We start from the raw sequence: 16,782 nt of genomic DNA on the forward strand, positions 1-16,782 counted from the left end.
CCCCCCCCCCCCCCCCCCCCCGCTTCTACTTTATTATCCTTTCTCAGACTCTGAGTTTGTAATAAATTCAAAGCCTGGAAACATGTATTTCTCTCCTAACCCTCTTCTACCTCTTGGTGTACCTATTCTATATTATCCCTCATAGATTATTAGAATGCACTATTTTAACCATATCTGCATTAAAGTAATTTTCCCAATTAAATCCCTGTCTCAATCTTAAATTATATTAACTTGCATAGAGGCAGAAGAAGAAACTTTAAGAATCACAGATGCGTCAGGACAAAATTGACATTTGTGGACATCTTGTACAATTCACATACAAGCAAAATTTTAAAATGGGGTTTTCTTGAAGGAAAGCAAAAACAGAGATTTCCCAAACTGTTGAGAATGTAACAGCGGAGGGAGAGGAATTTTCCGACTCTTTTACCCTGGGTCTATCTCTGTCCTTCTTGAACAAAACAATGGTGTGATGCTGCTGACTCGTCCGAGGCACAGCCGACCGTCACTCGCTGCCTCTGCTCTTCCGAGCATCAGGCTGCAATTCTCAAACTTCTGAACAAGTCTCATCTTCTCCAGAATTAAGGATTAAGGGCCCTGCGAAGTCTCAGTCTTCTTTCCTGCAAGAAAAGCATCTTCAGGTGAACAAATCTAAGAGGTGGGGCAAAGCCTTGGACCTACTTGTGAGGCAGTGTGGGGAGAAAGGAGGCTCTTTGGAGATGTGTCTCTGCAAGAGTGGGCATCTTGCAGTGTCAGGGGTTTAAATTAAAGTGGGGGGGTGGAGGGGGAAGACCCCTCCCGCTGCCTGCAGTGTTGACTCTTGGCATCACTTCGGTACAGGGACCCAGCTGACACTTCTTATTTTGGGTCCTGCCTCTCCAGCATCAGTCTGCAACTTGCCGGCGTCTGGGCAGGACGGCAGCTGCTGATCAAAGGACAGAGGTAACTTTCAGGGAGGGGTGTGTTGGTTTTGGGATGCTAGATTCGGGAATTGACAAACTCCTTAGACAGACGGCAGAAAAATTCCCTTTCCTTTGGATTTCAAAAAGCTCTCTGCTCTAAGAAGCTGGAGTCCTCTCCCTGCACTTTGCAGAAACTCTGGGCTCAATGAACTCCATCCAGATCCTTCCCCCCATGGCTTTCCAGCAGAGCAATGTAGAAAAAGCTGAGTCAGTTGCTCACAGGAGTAAATTTAAAAAAATAATTTATAAACGCTGTTCGAATTATTTTTTTTAAATGGGGTTTCTTTCTCATGTTGGTTTTACATTTGCACTTTATGTTATAATTAAGCTACAAAGAATATAAGTTTGTGGAGGAAATTTTGGTGTTGGTTTTATGATTTAGGAAAAAAAAAAAACTACTCCATTGCAGTCCTGCTGCAGTCCCAGCAACCTGGTTTAACTGCAGAGGCTATCACGGTGCAGCCAGCCTCTCCTCTTTACCCTTGCCGGAGTCGGGTGTCTGATTCCACCCGCCCCACTGCTCCAAGCCCCTGTCCCCCACCTCCTTGCCCACCCACCCTCTGCAAAGGACCCCGGTAAGTGAGCTGATGTCAGTGACGGTTGGCGTTTGAAGGAGAATTTGGGCACTGCAGCTTTAAGAATGCCGTACTGCGAAATCTTTCTCCTTCAAGTGACTGCAGAACCACAGCAGTAGCAGCAGCAGCGGGAGGAGGCAGCTGGAGGAAGAGGAGAAGGAAAAGTAGGAGGAGGAGGAGGGTGGGAAGGAGGGAAGGGGTGCCCACTCTCGGGTCAGCTTGTCGGGTGCCTCAGACTGGGGAGCGCTCAGCCCCAGGTAAATCAAGCACAATCAGGACGTTCACTTTCGGTTAGTTTCCTTCTCCCACATGCTGGGGGCGGGGACCCCGCAGACTTACTGATGAGTTTAAGCTTAGTCCTTGCCTGGATGCGCGTCATCCTGCGTGTGCATTTGTGTCTGGCTAGCTGGCTCTTTAAGCCATGTGCAATTGGGCTGGAGAATGCGGGTCTGATCTCTGTCGTGATCTTTCTCCAGCCTGGCTTGAACCCTGGGAGCACAGATGCAGCCTGACTACCTTATTCTTGGGGGTGGAGGTTTTCTTCTTTGGGGTTTTACTGAGATGAGCTTTGGAGGGAAACTCGAAACAGAATGATTTGTGATCACAGGGACAGACGCTGCAGCATTTAAGAACAGGATGAACCCCCTTCCGTGTTGCTGGCAGGTGTTGAATGACGATGTCTGGGGTGCCAGGCAGTGGGGGAGGGGACTCCATAAGGGGCTCGTCTAGACGGGATCGCACAAAGCAGCAGAAAGCACACTTTGGGCAGTGTCTTTTTCTGGAGAAATGGCACTAGCAGCCCGAGGCATCTGAGCTCTGGTCCCTGGGACCCAGACTCCTGCACCCCCAGCCGAAGGGCCTCCCCAGAGCCAGTTGCTGCCTCAGTTGCTGCCAGTTGCTCCCCCAGGCTGGCACTGTTTGTGTGGCATTTTTAGACACGGGGTGCTTGGAGCCAGGTCTGCAATGGAGGTGATATCAGGTAGGGCCAACTGTGGCATCTGCCCAGGTGGTGCCAGGCACTAGAGGGTTGAGCTCCCTGTGATGCTTCCCACAGCAAAATGGTATCTTTTTACAAAAAAAAAAAAAAAAAAAAAATCTAGGTGTCACAGTAAATCAGCTCAAAAGATGAGCAGCAACCTCTTGGATATAAATTATCCAGGCAGGCCCCTGAAACAGTAATTGGGCAACACGGGCCAAGGCTGGCGGAGGGGCATGATCTCCATGGGTCCCTGCCTATGTTCTGGTTCTCACTAGAGACGGGAGCCTGACTTAAAACCTCAGCCTTAGAAAACTTGCCTGCACACTGGCCGGTGCTGCTGGTGTTGAAGCTCCTTGGGGCATGAGAGGTGCTCATACGAAACACTGCAGGATTTGGAGAAATGGGGCTCACAGACAAATATCTTATGGGTTCTTAGACTACCTAATCACCTAGACTGCAAAAGCACTCTGCAGGCTGAATGCAGCCCCCCTTGCCCCAAATCAGGAGCATCTTTCTACTGGCTGCTTTCACAACCCCATTCATCCTCATAGCCCTTTCTCTTGTTCCATTTAAAAAATCTATTCCCTGTATATTTAAAACCATCTTTGACTCATGCCCATAAATCTGCAGCAACTTTAACTTTCCAGACTAATGTTCTTGGGCACAAATGAGTTTGAGCCCAGCACACGCAAATGAGTCATTGGGGTCCCATGCACCAGGGTCTTTGAGAGAGAGAGCTGGAGAAAGGCCCCTGAGTCAGTATGGTGTGGTCCGAAGATGGAGCCTTGCTTATGCATCAGGTTGGACCCTAACCCACCCCAACCCCCAACCCTCAATCCCAAAAGCTGCTAGGATGGGCCTTTTGTTTGTGGACTTGTAGTTTTCCCTAGTCAGTGGGATGGAGGTGTCCGTGACCTCACCACCCTGGGGAGTGAGAGAACAGAGTTGGCATGCCCAGGCAAACCCCTCTCCCATTCGGTGCCTCCCTGCCAGCCTGGATGACAGGCATCCTTTCCATCTGGAATTATCCAAGGGAAAGACCTGCTGGCAATTGGTGCGAACAAATGCCACTGTTGGTCCCAGCATCCTGTCCATATCTGCTAGTCTCCGGTCACGTAGGGGGAGGTCACCTAAGTGAGACAGGAACTTCACAAAGGTGCTCTGAGGGGGAGCAAATGACCCCTGAGCCCAGCACCCTGACATGGTGGGGCTTGTGCAATGAACTAAACACACTGCCAGTAAATGGACAAGGGGCGGCTGCCCTGGCTTCTACAAACTTCTCATTGCGAGAGCCTCCTTCCCTCCAGCAGGTGTAGTCTGGGCCAAAGTGACCATATAAGATGGTTGGGAAGAGGAGATGCAGCAGCCAAGGTGACATGAGACTCTCAGAGATAAACAGGTATAGGGGGCGGGAGGGGCCTAGCTCCTGGACACTTGCATGTGTCAGGCAGCAGAACGGGGCAGCCCGCTGCTCAGTAGCTGGTAAGGCCGGAGCTGACCCAGGACAGTGAGGGGCCAGCACTTACCAGGTTTCCTCAGGCATAAAGTCCAATGCAGTGAACGAAGTGATGACCACCACCCCCTGGACCCCCGTGTCAGACCAACTAGCTTCAGGGCCGCCCTTGTCCCAGTCCACGTTAGATCCCGGTGGCCTTGAGCCTGACCCCACAGTAACATCTAGGCGTTCACAGGGGCCTGGGATGGACTTGAAAAAGAATTCTCTGTCTTTCCCCCCCCCCCCCCACCCGAGTCCCCAGAACAGGGCGCATTACAGTCCAGTAGTTATTGAGGGAAAGGATGAGGCTCCAGCTGGTCCCCAAATGCGGTGGGGGCTGTGGGTGTTTTGGTCAGATGTCCCAGGTGGACAGGGCTCCCCGGGACACCTCCCAATGCACCAGTGCTGACTCAGGGGCCTTTCTCCAGCTCTCTCGTGTCCCGCCCCCCGTCAACTGCCCCAGCATTGGCCAGCCGAGCCCTTGGCTGCCGGGTCCTCCGGTCCTTGCGCAGGGGCAGTCGGACTCAGGCTGCTGCGGGTCCTCCCCCAGTCCCCGCCGCCGCCGCCGCCTGGGCCAAGTCAGCAGTGCTGACAGCTGCGGGCTGCAGGGCGGCGGGCGATGCGGAGACCCTGCGCCACCGCTCCGGGCGGGCGGGCGCCTCTGCCGCGCTCGCGTCCCGACGGCCACTCCCGGCGGCTGCGCGCAGCCCGCGCCAGACCGGGCGGCGGCGGCGCTGATTGGCGCAGTGGAGAGTCGCCGGCCCTCTGGAGTTGGGGCTGCAGGCAGGAGCGGGGCCAGGGTGACAAGTGGAGAGCGCCGCTCGGGGCTCGTGCCCGCCGGATTCGCGGCTCCTCGGACGCGCCGTCTCCGCAGGCGCTTGGGGACTGAGCGCCCACCACGTGTGGGACGCGCGCCGGGGCAGCTCCGCGGGAGAATCGGACGGACCCTCGGAAGAGTCAGGAAGGCTTCGAGCCGAGCCGAGGGAGGCTGCGTCCCGGGCCCTGGCTTTGGATCTCGTGCCCTGAACCACAGACGCCAGTTTGGAAGGCAAGGCCGCCTTTCTGGTTGGGGGGTAAGGAGGGGATTCCCAACTCACGCATCCTCTTGGGTGAGGGCGAAGGGACCTTCCGGGACCATAATCTTGAATGCTCCCGCTCATGACTTCTGGGACAGCCTGGGAGACTAACAGAAGCTCAGAGGTGGTGGCAGAAAGGTTCTTCCCCCCCGATGCCACGTAGTTAGTTGCCTGAAGGTTGGGTATGGGGGAAGTCCAGCTTTCCCTGCAGAGGGAAACCGAGCCAGCTAACGTGGGTGGGGTCCAGTAGCTGCTGACACCCTGGGTGATGTGATGGGCTTAGGTGACAGGAGCCAAGGGCCTGGCAACAGAGAGGGCAGCCCCAGGGGGTCCAGACAGCACCTTCTGCCTGGGGGCAGCCTGTGGTGTAAGTCTTTATGCCAGCAGCATGAAAAGCTGCCCAACTAATTCCCGGGGGTGTGTTCTTGGCAAAAGCCCTGTCTCCCCACAAGGTGGGGAGCAATGTGACGCTGCTTACACGAGCCTGCTCTTCTGGGGTGCTCATTGTGTGAGACGGTTCAGAGACTGATGCCTCTTACTGTCCTGGACCCTAACTTCTGCTGAAAGAACCTCCATCCTGGTGGCTGCTTTTTCCTGTCCCCAGGCTTTGGGTTGAGTGTTTCCACCTTGGAGGCTGTCCTTGGAGCCTGCACTGCACTGGGGGGGGGAGGGGGAGGAGGGACTGGAGAGGGGAGGAGCAGTAGGTGGCTGGGGTAGTGGGGCCTGCACACCCTGCTGCGTGCTGATGTCATCAATTTTGGGGGCCTGCTTGGGCCTGTGGCTGCTCCAGAACTGGCACCAGGAGCCCTCTTGCTCAGGCTGGGACAGGCACAGCACTGCAGCTGCCAGTCTCCCTGACAAGGACGCAAGGAGAGGCGGATCTCCAGGAGACTGCCTGCACCCTCCAGGCACAGCCAACTGGCCAGCAGAGTCCCTGCAGCTCCTCCGGGGACCAGGGTATAAGGAAAAGGTGAAGGCCAGGAGAGCAAGTAGGCCTAGTTTTCCACTGCTGAGAGGATGCTGGTGGTATTCACCTGGCGAGGTGGCAGCACCCAGACTCTGGAAGAGGGGGAGTATCCGGGAGGCAAGTGGGGGGCCACAGGGAAAGACTCCAAGGTGCTGGTGGAATCCTAGGGCCACGGTAACAGATCCTGAGCCATGGCACTTCCCCACCGACCGTTTTTGTTTTTCACCCAATGCAGAGTCAACAGTTGCTGTGCTGATCTCATGCTCTGCAGATCTGATTAGGGATCAGATCCTGTCTTTTCGTGTATGCACATCAACTTTAATCCCGGCCACCCAAGGCACGGTAACCTCGCAGATGCTCTAATCAAAGCTGGAATATACTTAGAAATCATCTGTTCCAAGCTCTGAGATGAGGACGGTGAGCCCAGAGATCAACCGCCTTTCCCAAGGACACCGGAAGCTCAAGGCCGAGCTGGGATTCCCTGGGACATGTTCCGACCTAGCATGTGGAACGAAGATGAGATCATCAGCGTTGGACCCATCAGGCGCCCTGACTCAGGTGAAATAGGACAAGGTAAGGAAATTGGGGACCAGGAGGTGACACAAACCTGGGGTCCCAGTGCTGCTCCGGGAACTGAGCGCTGCCCTTGAGCTGGCTTGCAGCACCTCTGGTTTACAACTCTCACTGGGCAAAGTGCCAGGGGGAGAAAACATTAGGCTTCTTTTATAGTTTCTCCTCTTTTCATTTCTGGAAAATTGGGGCCACTTGAGTCCGGCCGCTCCCTGTGGGGTTGTTAGCGCTGTAAGTCAGGCTTCCTCCAGCAGACGGCGCCCGAGGACACGGGAGGGAAGCGGAGCAGCTCCCTACCCCGCATGGCTGTTTGGGGAATGGGGTTTTGAGTTTTATTGGGTCCTATGGGTTGAGGCAGAAAAGTTTTTCAGGATTTTGTTCTGACTCATAAAAACAGAAAGTTTACTTAGAAATTCCCTGCCATTCAGCATCTGTGTCATATCCTAGGACATCCCACATTTCATTTTCTCCATACAGAAGTGTGCGCTGCGGTTCTCATGGTTGGTTCTCATTTCTTAGGCTAGGCCCGATTAGTCATGTGTGTATCTGTTATCTGAGGACATGTAGCAATATTCCCAAGGAGGGCTGACCACCCTTGAATAGGGTGGCAAAAGATGGGTGGGGACAGCCCACCAGCAACGATGAACTCAGCATTCCGGTGCAGTTGCAAGATGCTCAGGCCTTCCTTGCACTGCGGGTATGGCTTGTGCCCACCCCTTGTTGGGGAATGTTACAGAATGACAGTGGCAAACCCAGACAGGGGTCCACGTGGGATTTGGTCTCACTCTTTTTCTACCAGCCTCTCTTTGATGGTCTGTCTTTCTGTTCTGGTTTGGGAGTTCTGTTCAGAGTCTCAGCACACTTTTTGCCCAATGAGTTTCCTCTTTCCTCTTAAATGGCTTCCTTCGTTCAGTGCATACTAATGACCCTAAGCTACTCAGACATGAATTCGTGTGACTACCCCAAAGGTAGCCCATTTCCTTATTTCAGGAGCTTACCTCTCTTCTGTATGGTCATATATGTTTTATAGACCACATCGTGTCATACTCGGGGTGACTTCTTAGTTTTCCTTAGGGCAAGTCTAAGACTGTGTTGTAAGTGTTCGTGAGCGGGCACCCTATGCTTGCCAGTGTATGTGCTGCAGAGCGGGAAAGCTGCCAGATCCCTTGCTGAGATTTAGGTGGTGTTTAGGTTAACTAGACAGAGATGGGGAAAGTTAGCCGAGAAATTTGACCAGGGTCGTCTCAAATGGGACCAATAGGCAAAACATAATTTTTTGACTCGCTGATGGCATAAAATTATGTTATCTCCCAAAGAATTTTTGATAGTACCTTCTTGCTAGTTCAGTTCAACTCAACAAGAATGTTTTGGGCACCCACTGATATGAAAATCAGGGCTGTGAGTATGTATAAAAAATATAAAGTATGCCTGCCTTTAAAAATCAACAGCATGTCACTGTATGAATCGGGTGGCAAAGCAGCGAGGTATAAGGGTCAATGTCTCAGTGACAACTGCTGCCTTTTCCTCCTTCCTTTTTGATCCAAGTCCCGGCCAAGAATGGAAACTTGGTCATTTGGCCAGTGTGCTAGATCACTTGACTTTAGAAGCACTGCTAGTTGACCTGTCTAATCCCGGGGCTCAGATTCCTGTTGCAGTGTCCCTGTCAATACCTGTCACTCGCTTTCTTGGGATATCTTGCTGCAGGGTCTGTCTGCTAGGGTTGGGGAATTTGGCCTGGGCTTTGTGTCCAAAAGGGCCTTCAGATTTTTATATCATTACTAATCAACAGCACACTTGTATTATATTTGGATTGTGTGTGTGAGTAAAAAACATTCTATTTTTAAAAATTTAAATGTTTAGCACATGCATTTTTCTAGCCCTATTTCGACATTTCTTCCTTTTGTAAAATCCCATGTCCCCTAAGATGGGGCAGTGACCAGGGTGTCTCATGTCATCTGAGAGACCCTGCCTTGCCACACACAAAGCATCACCTCTTCATGGTCTGCAGCCCAAATGTTGCAAATAGTCCATTCAAAGCCTCAGAGATATCAGACTTCCTTCTGTGTAATAAATGTGCTTATTTCACAACAGGGAGCAGACCAGGCATAACTCTAAGTGTGTGTGTTGCGGGGGGATAAGGGGGGCGTGGGTTTAAGCACAAATTTGGCCTTTCTTCAAAACAGGAGGGGTAAGACAGGGCTGGCTCATGATAAAATTGAGAAATGGGCCAAGCTTGTCTTTGATGCTTCCTGCAGCCCTCACCCCACTGGCCTGCCAGGCTACCCCATAGGCTCAAAGGGGTCCCAGGTCACCAAGGAGCCTCAGCTTAGCACCTCCCTCAGCTGGCAGCCTGAGAGCCATTGTGCTGTGCCTGATCTATCTTTCTCTTCTACCTTAAAAGTTTGCAAAGTCCTTTGGGGGTATCAGTGCACATATGCCTCTGCTAGGGCACAGGGTATCTCAGGCATTTCCTGGGGACAGCACTGCTTTCACTCACAGGAGGGTATTCCTCCCAGGGAGAGGACGCTGGTGAGGGACACTTTTAGCAGACCTGCCAGGTGCCCTGCACACTGCATTGATGTGCACCTGGCCCTGGAACTAGTTTGGTTTTCATAACTGCTTTGCCTCTTTGCTTCTTTAGGTCCCCAGAGGCCAAAAGTGGCTGTTCTGCCCAGGCTTCCTTCAAGGCCAGCGGGAGACACACAGCTCCAGCAGAGAAGCCTGTGAGTGTCCTCCATGTCTTCCAGCCAGGATTGGATGCTTTCAACATGCACTTTTCTATAAATAGAAAGACATGGGTGCGGCGAGGTCCGCAGCGGACTTCGATGAAAGGGGTGATGACTGCAAGCACCAGGCTTTGCAGTGCCCGGCGGAAGGACTGAGGACTCGGCGTTGGTGTGGCGGGGTAGGGAAGAAGGGTTCTGCTAGGGACAATGTCTGCGTCATTCCTGAGAGCCGTCCCCGAAGTCCTCATGTTGGAAGTGTTGATCTATTCTAGGATCTGAGTGCCTTTCTTTCTGGCTCTTTCTCTTGACCTCTGCTATCCCTTAGAGTAGACTCACCCTGGGTGAGCAGCCCATTCCACGAATTTTGGGGTTTCTTTAACATTAGCTCTGTTTAACTGGGCCCCACCTGTCTGTCCTCAGCATTCCTACTGCATTCCCCACTCCAGGACCTCGAAGCCCAGGTGGGGAATCCTGTTCGACCCATCCCTCAGTGGATGACCTTCTCTTGCATAGGACAATCCACATTTCCTGCTGGCATGGGTTCCTTTTGCTTCTTTTTTTTTTTCTTCTGGCTAATCTATAGAATAATGTGGTTATCTGCATGAGACAGAAAGTAATTATGCTACTCTTTTCTGAATTGGGAGGGAATTGTTGTTACTTTCCCCCTCCGTGGCCCCTTGGCTGTAAGAGCCTGTTGTAGCCATGGCCCAAGTCCCCCAAAGGAAATTTGCTCCATTGTGAATTCACAGCCTCTGGTTCTCGCTTGTCCTTGATGATGGTGCTGGTGACTGATGGCACTGTGCCCTGGTCTGTTGGGTTCCTTTGGTCTCAGGGAAGGGACGAGGGCTTCTTGGAAAGCGCCAGCTGCACAGGAAGAAGAAGCCAAAGTAGCGAGCCCAGCAGGCAGGAGAGGTGGGCTTCTGAACACCGGCCCCAGGCCTTCGCATGCATTTGTCCTGCCCTTGTGAGGGCTCGACTTCCTCCCGCGTGTCCACTCTTCCTGGCCCACTTTTTTTCCTCCTTACTCCCCACACGGTGTGGGTTTGCTTGGTAGACACTGCTTGAATCCAATGTTGGTTGACCCTTGACTTTGGCCTGACTCAGACTCACTGTGGCCCATCAGGCCTCTCTGCACCTTGCGACCTGCGCGGCTCCAGCCCCAGTGGTGTTGGCTTTATTCTTTCGGGATTTCTTTAGTGAAATTGGCCAGCTCTTTCTGTGCTAGGCCACCTCACAGATCCCTGGCAAGCCTGTAGACTGGCTACTTATGGACAGGTGCAAGCAGCTCCAGGCAGGTGCTGACACTAGCTTGATAAGATAGGAAGGGGGCAGCCCACCTGTTGTATAACTAGGGATCCCCTTTCAACAGGAAAGGGCAGTTTTCCTGGGAAGGAATGGTGAGCTTAGCAGGACTGTCACACGAAGCCTGAGTTCACTTTGGCTTTATGATATAGACAGAACGTCTGTTCAGTGCTGACTCAAGCTGGGGAGATGCGGCTTGGTGGGGAGAACCTTCTGGGTGGAAGGATCAGATGAACCAAGGCATGAGGTTGGGGAGTGCAGGCTGGTTTGTCTATTTCAACAAATGTTCATGCAGCACTTACTGGGCACTAAACTCGTTTAGATGCTGAGATGCAGCAGAGGACAAAACTAAGTTCTTGCATAAAGTTTACATCCTAGTGGTTATTGCTGGGGACACAATAAACAAGCATGCACGTCTATAGAATGTCAGATGGTAAATACGTGGACAGACAGCACAGCAGGTAAGGGGGATGGGGAGTGACCTGGGCAGGCCTTGTCAGTTGAGGGGTATTCAGTCAGAGACTGGGAGGAAGGGGAAGCAAGCCATGTGCGTGTCTGGGGGAAGAGCAATCCGGGACAGGTGAACAGCACGTGAAAAGGCCCTGAGGTAGGACGGTGCCTGGTGTGTTCCAAGATCAGCAAGGAGGCTGGATCAGAGGAAGCAAGGGAGAGAGCTGTAAGAAATGAGATCAAGAGTGAGTTGGAGGCCACAGAAGGGGCTCTGGCTTTGACTCTGAGTGAGAGGAGGAGCCACTGGAGGGTTTTGAGCAGAGGAGTGATGTGACCTGACTTCATTCTAAATAGATCATTCCTGGATGCTGTGTTGAGAGTGGGTTTTGGGGAGCGAGGGCAAAGTGAAACCAGTTAGGAAGCTGTGACAATCACTTAAACAAGAGAATGATGGTGGCTTGGACAAGCGTGGCAGCAGTGACTATGATGAGAAAAAACAGAGAAGTGTTTGCATTCTGTATGTTGAAAGTGCAGCCAGCAGGCTTTGCTGATGGATTGGATGTGGGGTAAGACAGGAGTCAGGGATGGCTTGCAAAGTTTTTGGCCAGAGCGTTGGAAGGATGGATGTGCCATTTATGGAGACAGAGAAGGCTTCAGGGGAGCAGCCTGGACAGGCAGGGTGCAACCAGGACTTTAGTTTTGAGTATACAACGTTTGAGTTTGGAAGTTGGGGGAGAGGTCACGGCTGCAGATACTAATTTAGGAGTCATCAGGGAACAGATGTTTTTGAAAGCCATGAGGCTGAATGAAATCACCCAGAGACAGAGAGTAGGTAGAGAAGGGGTCCATGGACCAAGCCCTGGGTCCTCCCACACAAAGAGGAGGAACCAGAAGAGGAGACTGAGAAGGAGTGGCCGGTGAAGTAGGCGAGAACTAAGACAGAGCGGACTGAAGATCCAAACGAAGAGAAAAAAACAGTTTTGATGATCAGGGAGGGGCCCACGGTGTCAAATGATGCTGATGGGCCAAGCAACCTGGGGACATGGAATCGACCAGTGGATTTAGCAACAGGAGGTCACTTGTGACCTTGATAAGATATGAATAGAACAAAAGCGGCTTTAATGCTGTCTCCCCAGACCCAGTGGGCAAGACAGGGAAGGATCTCTCAGACTGGGGCTCATAGTAACAGGGCAGGTGGGCACTGGCCAGGCAGCCTTCAGGTTCTGAAGACCTCAGCAGTTCTGGCAGGCCTGGCCCTTTTGACCACAGGTTTCAGCAGCTGCGGCTGCAGGGCCCAGGGCCTGTCCGCTTGCCTCCAGCGATTGCGGAGAGACAGCCTCCAGGCCCTTGCTTGGTCTATGGGCCGACCAGATCTAGTTTTGGTCCTGTTGTGAGCTGCCAGGCCTTCAGCACTGGGCTGCCCAGGACAAGTGACCCATCAGACCTTTGAAAATATTTTGCTAAAACTCAGCCACCTACTGTCTTCACATATCAGCCTGGGGCTCGTGTTCAGACTGCTGCGTTATGAACAAAGCACATTTGTTGGCTTCCTGTTGAAAGGCCTTCAACCTTCAACTAGCTCAAAGGACAATGTCGTGACCATAGAAAAGTCTCCGTACCATGTTGCATTTGTTTGGGGATTCCAGACTCCAAAAGTGCATTACCATGGAGACCCCCTACCAATACCTGCCATGTTTCACATAATGAACAGTTTCTCAACAAGATCCTTAGAGTAGGCGTAGGGGGTTGTCCTGGGGTCTTTCTCATGAGGTCCCTGAACATAACCAGAGACCAGCGAGCCTATGTGGGAATGCAGTCCAGGTTTGCAACTTATTGAGGCTCTGGCTTGCTTTAGGAAAGACTTTAGAGCTGTGTTGTCCAATACAGTAGCCTCTAGCCCATTGGGCTAATTCAACAAGTACTTGAATTTTAAATTTTTAAAAATTAATTTGTTTAAATCGTGACAGGTGGCTAGTGGCTACCCTAGCTATGAGATAGCAACTGGCAGCCTTGGGGTGAGTTGGTTCTCCCTGGTTTCTTTGGGGGTTGGGATCCTTGGAAGGAGAAAATGTCCATCCCATAATCCTTAGGACTGGAGCTTAGAGTCATTGTCAGTTTGGGCATTAAAAGAAACTGGCCCTGTTTCTACTTCAAGCTGGAGAAATGGGGTGTGCGAGTTACATGTATTTATGAAAGCATGTCAGCGGCAAACAGACCTGGGCATGGCTTGCTTTTCTGTGCTTGAGATGAGGGAGTTCCATGCATTACAATAAAAATGGAGGGGTTTCCACATGCCTGACACCTTTGTCACATGGTGCCCTCTGTGTCCTGTGGGGGTGCAGAGTGGAGTGGTTAACTGCCCTGCCTTTGGGGTCCAGCAGAGGTCCAAATGCCAGGCCTGTTGCTTACAAGTTGTATGACCTTAGACAAGGATGTGGGACTGAAACTTCTCTGAGGCTCAGTTATCATCTGCTAAGTGGGCATAATACTAGGGATATATGCCTTAAATAGCTGTCCATCAATCTATTGATTGATGAATTGATAGGTATCCCCTAAGAATAAGTTGACCTTTCTTTGTCCTTGATTAGGAAAGAGGTTGATTTGATGCATAAGCCAAAGAATGACTTTGGGATAAAAACAGACCCTTAAAGCTACATAGAAGTAAAATGTGCAGTCAGCATAGAAATGAGTATACTTTAAAGTAATTCTCCCCTTTGTATAGTATTTTGACTTCTTATATTTATTTGCTGTTTTTAACCTGGTGGTGAATTCTTCATCAACCTGACAAGTCAAGTTGGGCTTCTTTATTCAGAAATGGGGTCTTGAAACTGGTGCTTGTTGACTGCAAGGGCCTTTTAAGTACTAGGCAGGGTCTCTGGAGCATCTCCGACATGCCACCTACCCAACACACACACACACACACATGCACACACGCAAGCACGCACGCACACATGCACACGCTTGGCCTGTCCATCACCCCACTGAGCGATTCTCTGTCATCAGCGCTGCAGTGTGAAAGCCCTTCCTCCAAAGATCCCTTTCTTCTGCAAGGTCCAGCCTGCAGTCCTGTCTGCGAGGCGTGTAAGGGACAGTCTGCCTGGGCTTCTCGGCTACGTGCCCCTGTGGCCACCACAGCTAGGACCCCGGCAGAGATCACCTGCAGCCATAGGATGCCTAGCCCTCCTGTGTTCCCCACCACCAAGATGAGATCTTCTAAAGTTGGGGGAGTTAGTGTTTTAGTGTTTATCAAGGGTGCCGGGGCTTTCAGGCAACCAGCTGGGTTCATGCCATGTATTTCTAGTCAGCAAGGAAGCATAGGAATGGTGGTTCCTTTTTTTAAAAATTGAGATAAATTTACATACCATAAACTTCACCATTTTAAAGTGTGTAGTTCGGTAGGTTTCAGTATATTCACAAAGTTGTGCAACCATCACCATTATCTCATTCCAGAACATTTTCATCCTCCTCTTTTAATTCCCACTTTTGGACGAGATGGATCCATAGGCCCACTGGAGACCAGTACTCCTTGGGTTCCTCGCTTGGTTTTTCCATTGGCTTGGACCTGGATATTTCCCAAGCACTTTATTGAGTTCATTTCTCTCATCTTTGGTGAAAAGATAATCTCAGAGGGGGAGTCTGAGTAGGCAGCCACCACCAACTCTGGCCCTCTGTGGTCAAATTCAAGACCCAAAGGCTTCCTGGGGGGACTGGTTCTTGCAGCAGTGTCTGGAGTCGTGGGTGCGGGGGCCCCCCGGGGGCATAGCTGAAAGCTTGTGTGTGCTTCCTATGTGGTCTCCTCCAAAGCCGTCTTTGCCTTAGCTGATAAGTTAGAGGTGTGTGTATCTCAGGTGCTGTTGTGTGTGTATGTGTGTGTGGTGAGGGGGTTCTAGAAGAAATACAGATGGGCTTGGTGTTCTCATGCCTGGAGGGGCTGGGCAGAGGTGAAACAGAGTGTGGCAGAGAGGGCTTTGTAAAATGGTCCTTGTTTACACAAAAATGCTTAAAGGAGAAAAAAAAAGGAGGCCTGGACTTGGTGTGGCTTCTCTGGATGGAAAAGTGGATAAGAATCAGGTTATTTAAATTCTCTAGTTGGCAGAGTCTGGTGTCTCTGAAGGGAAAGCAAGAAAAACAGAGCCAGTGAGGGCAGGGCCACTCAGACAGGAGCGCTCCAGGTGTCTGTCCGCATGGAGCAGAGCTAATGCTTCCTCCAGGCCTGGCACGCCGGGTGCTCCGGAGAGGCTCATCAGATGAGCAGTTTGTAATCATCCTGGGGGGACGGTTCATTCATTCACTCACTCATCCCACAATATTTATTGCATCCATTCTGTCTGACGCTGATGCTGTCTGTATATATGAGGACACAAGCTCGGACTGGATAAGCAATTTGCTAAGTCGAGGCGAGATGGCAGGTGCTTAAGAGGAGGGCTTGGGGGTGTGAAAGGCATGAATTTCAGTCCCGCTTCCACCCCACTCCTCCCTGTGATGTTGGCCAAGTTCTATCTTTCTGTCCCCAATTTCTGTTGTAGAAGGTGCAGTACTAGTACTTATCTCAAAGGACTGTCCTGAAGGTTGAGCAAGATACATGGGGGAGGGTGTAGGAAGACGCCTGGCACACCGAGTGTTACTGGAGTACTATTGCCCCAGGTCACACAGCGGGTCACAGATGCAGGCCCTTCCCATGTGCTGCCTCCGGGCCATCAGCCTCATTTTATCCCTGAGTCTCTGAGGACCTGGGAAGGCCTTTTTCACCCCATCAGCCCCATGGTGAGGGCCACCTTGGGGCAAGGGTGGGCGGGGAACTGCCCCTTCCTCTGAACCGCTGGTGGGGAAAGGTAGGCCTGACCTACAGCCACCTCCTGCACCTGGCTCACTCTCTTTCTAGGATTGTTCTAGAAACCCGAGATTCTGGGAGACATGGGCTCCATGCAGGCTTATCCCTGTGAGCCTCGGGATCCTCATCCCTTGAATGAGGGGGCACCTCACACCTGGCCTCCACATGCTCCCTCCAGTGTGCCCAAATGTGATTACACACCTGGGCAGCATTTGCTTCTCTGTCATCTCCCCAAAGGACCATTTCTCCCAGTGCAGGAGGAATCCCCTCCTGCTCTCACTTCAAAGAGCTGTGGCTTCATGAGGCCAAGGAGACCACTGGCCTTCGGTTTTATGCACATGGAGATCTCCGCGGGCTGTGCGGGGACCTGCAGACTGAGTGTGCGTGAGTGTGGGTCTGTGAGGTGGGCTTGCTTCCGATGAATCGATTTCTGTCTTGGAACAACCCCCAGGCCAGAAACATTTGCAAAAGGAGGCAGGTGGAGACTCTGTCCAAGCTTCCTACCTGGGCGCGGTGGGACCCGAGGGCAGCTTGTTCTGGAAGGGTCCGAGGTCGAGACCGGGTCGGATTGTGTGGGGAACCCCTTTCCCACAGCGGAGAGGGGTCTTCAGGGCTGCCTCCGCACGTGCCTTCCTGTCAACCTCTAGGGCGTCCTGCCGCACACACTGGGCAGCATGCAAACGGCGACAAATGGGAGACCCGCGCCTAGCGGGCTGCCCCGGCTCCTCCCCGCAGATCCGCGCTTCGGGACCCGCGTCCGAGTTTGTGTCTCCGGGAACCCTTAAGGCCAGTGCGGGGTGCTGCGCCCTGGACCCTCGGCTGAGCCGATCCCTGCCCCGCGCGTGGTCCGCC

The 16,782-nt window shown here is 52.2% G+C and overlaps 1 protein-coding gene across 1 annotated transcript in view; it reads left to right on the forward strand.

The window, feature by feature from the left end:
- Positions 1 to 16,782, forward strand: part of GPR157 (G protein-coupled receptor 157) — a 79,900-nt gene that overhangs the window by 5,562 nt on the left and 57,556 nt on the right. Inside the window, 3 exon segments of the mRNA XM_008567878.1 lie at positions 4,437 to 5,056; positions 16,168 to 16,314; positions 16,578 to 16,720. Coding sequence (XP_008566100.1) covers positions 4,437 to 5,056; positions 16,168 to 16,314; positions 16,578 to 16,720 — 910 coding nt within the window.

The sequence above is a fragment of the Galeopterus variegatus genome, unplaced genomic scaffold, assembly GCF_000696425.1.
Source record: "Galeopterus variegatus unplaced genomic scaffold, G_variegatus-3.0.2 Scaffold353, whole genome shotgun sequence".
NCBI classification, from domain to species: Eukaryota; Metazoa; Chordata; class Mammalia; order Dermoptera; family Cynocephalidae; genus Galeopterus; species Galeopterus variegatus.